This window comes from Glossina fuscipes, unplaced genomic scaffold, assembly GCF_014805625.2.
Source record: "Glossina fuscipes isolate IAEA_lab_2018 unplaced genomic scaffold, Yale_Gfus_2 60590, whole genome shotgun sequence".
Taxonomy (NCBI): Eukaryota; Metazoa; Arthropoda; class Insecta; order Diptera; family Glossinidae; genus Glossina; species Glossina fuscipes.
The window spans coordinates 703-2630 of NW_024002942.1; the positions used below are offsets into that span (position 1 = coordinate 703).

The 1928-nt window shown below is 35.3% G+C and overlaps 1 protein-coding gene across 1 annotated transcript; it reads right to left on the bottom strand.

Annotated features, from left to right (window-relative positions):
- Positions 1–336: 336 nt before the first annotated feature.
- Positions 337–1587, bottom strand: LOC119643380 (the record flags this gene model as incomplete). Its single annotated transcript, XM_038042730.1, has 3 exons — positions 1237–1587; positions 910–1150; positions 337–585 (listed from the first exon to the last, which is right to left on the bottom strand). Coding segments are annotated over exons 1-3 (712 nt in total), but the record flags the coding sequence as incomplete, so codon positions are not given.
- Positions 1588–1928: the final 341 nt, after the last annotated feature.

The following is a 1928-nucleotide window of genomic DNA, read 5'->3' on the forward strand; positions in this document are numbered from 1 at the left end:
TATTGTGAAAAGCGAATTATTAAATTTCCAAAGTAAACAATTAAAAAACAAACGTCCATACAGGTAAGTCCATTTATAAAATTAAATTCATTTTGTAATTGATTTATTAATATATTATTGGAAATCATATCGATTTGGGTTTGGGAAGTCTGCTGAATTTGTTGCTGTTGCTGTTGACCAGATGTATACGTAAGTATTGCATAAATGGCTTCACGATCGCGTTGACTCAAACGGGGATTGGCAAGTTGTACTAATAAGCCAAGTTTAGAAATTTCACCTAAATTAAAAACATTTCTTTGCTTATTCATCAACACATTCCTTGCACTCCTAGCTTACCTTTTGATAAACCGATCAGCAGCATTTGAGCTTCTGGACGACTCAAAATTCCCTTCAGTTGCAATGTAGCGAAGAGGGCAGCTTGATGCTGGTGCTGTAAAAAGAAGTTGTGTTTGCTGTATGTGTGATGAATCGTCGTTGATGACTGCATAATGCTTGGTTTTTGTTGATAAGATTGTCTAAACAGCAAATTTGCGAGATTTTCACCATTGCAAATAGGAGTTTGCTTGTATATACCCTGAGTGTCGTCTTTAGTGATTAACAAATTTCCGAACATTTTCCGTATCTTGTCCCCTCGCATCGTTATTAATACTGTTTCCCTTGTTAGGACTGGTATGAGTTGTACAGTTTTCAGCCTCCAACTCTTGCACCGAAGGGATTTGGGATAATTGAACATTGGATTTTGAGCCAGAGGCGAATAAAAATGGCAGATCAGATTAGTTTTGTGTTTTCATTGTATTCTTGAAAAAGTCACTAATCGAGGCTGATGAATTGGCTTTTTCTACGCATTCAGAGGCATTACGTTTTATGTCGCAAAAAAATGGCAAAAATCGTGAACTATTATTGTTATACAATGGATAACGCGATTCGGCGCTTTCTCCATTGTTTTGAAAACCGCCGATATGATTAAAGGAGCGTAATGGTTTATTATTTGCTGGGAATTGGTCATAGTGAAAGGCAGCGTTTGTTTTTTTGGACTTGCATCCTTTTTTCCGCTATCATTCTTGTCCTGAGCGTTTGCGTTAACTTCATTTTTTTTAAGGCTTTTGGAATGTGTACTATTTTGAACGTGTGATGACCATTTTGATTCAATCTATCGAAATTTGAAATAAATATTAAAAAATTTGAATATACGGATATAATTTTTTGCAATTTAGGAAAATATAAGAAATTGTTTACCAAATTAGCTTTTTGAATGCGATTTTCTTTAAACTCGTCGTTATTGATATCATCACCTTCAGCAGAACCTTCTTGTTTATCATTATTCTTTTCCGACAATAAACTTTCTCGATCGTGGTCGGTCATCATTGAAACCGCACAGTTCAATTGTATCCAAACGTGACGTTGGGCCACAACTGAACCATTCGGGTTCTTCAGCCTGATCCTTAGATTGTTGCTCATGTCTTTGTTCTGCTTCTCGATCTTTCAAGCTAGATACAAATAAAAATCCGGATATTACAGGTTTCACATAGTTTTTGGTGACAATATCATGTCTATCCTTAAAAGACGATTTTTCTTCGCTCTCATTTCCATTCGTTGATACTGGAAAATATGGGAAAAGATTACAGTTTCAGGATATACAAATGACTTTAAAGATCGATTAACAATAAATGTGCCCAAATCGCTATTTCGCATCTCTGCTGAATTGTGGTTATTATAATGTTGAGATGCCATATAAATATCAGACCACTTATTAGGTTGTAGATGTCCGCTCCAATGCGACGTTTGGTTGCTTATAATAGCAGGATCCTTAAACATGAAGCAGTATAAAAGACGTTTATCTGCTTTAAATAAATATAGAGAAACTAAATTTTGCGATATCTACCTTAAACTCAAATGGCTGTGGAGGTTGACTTCTAATTATCGACTCA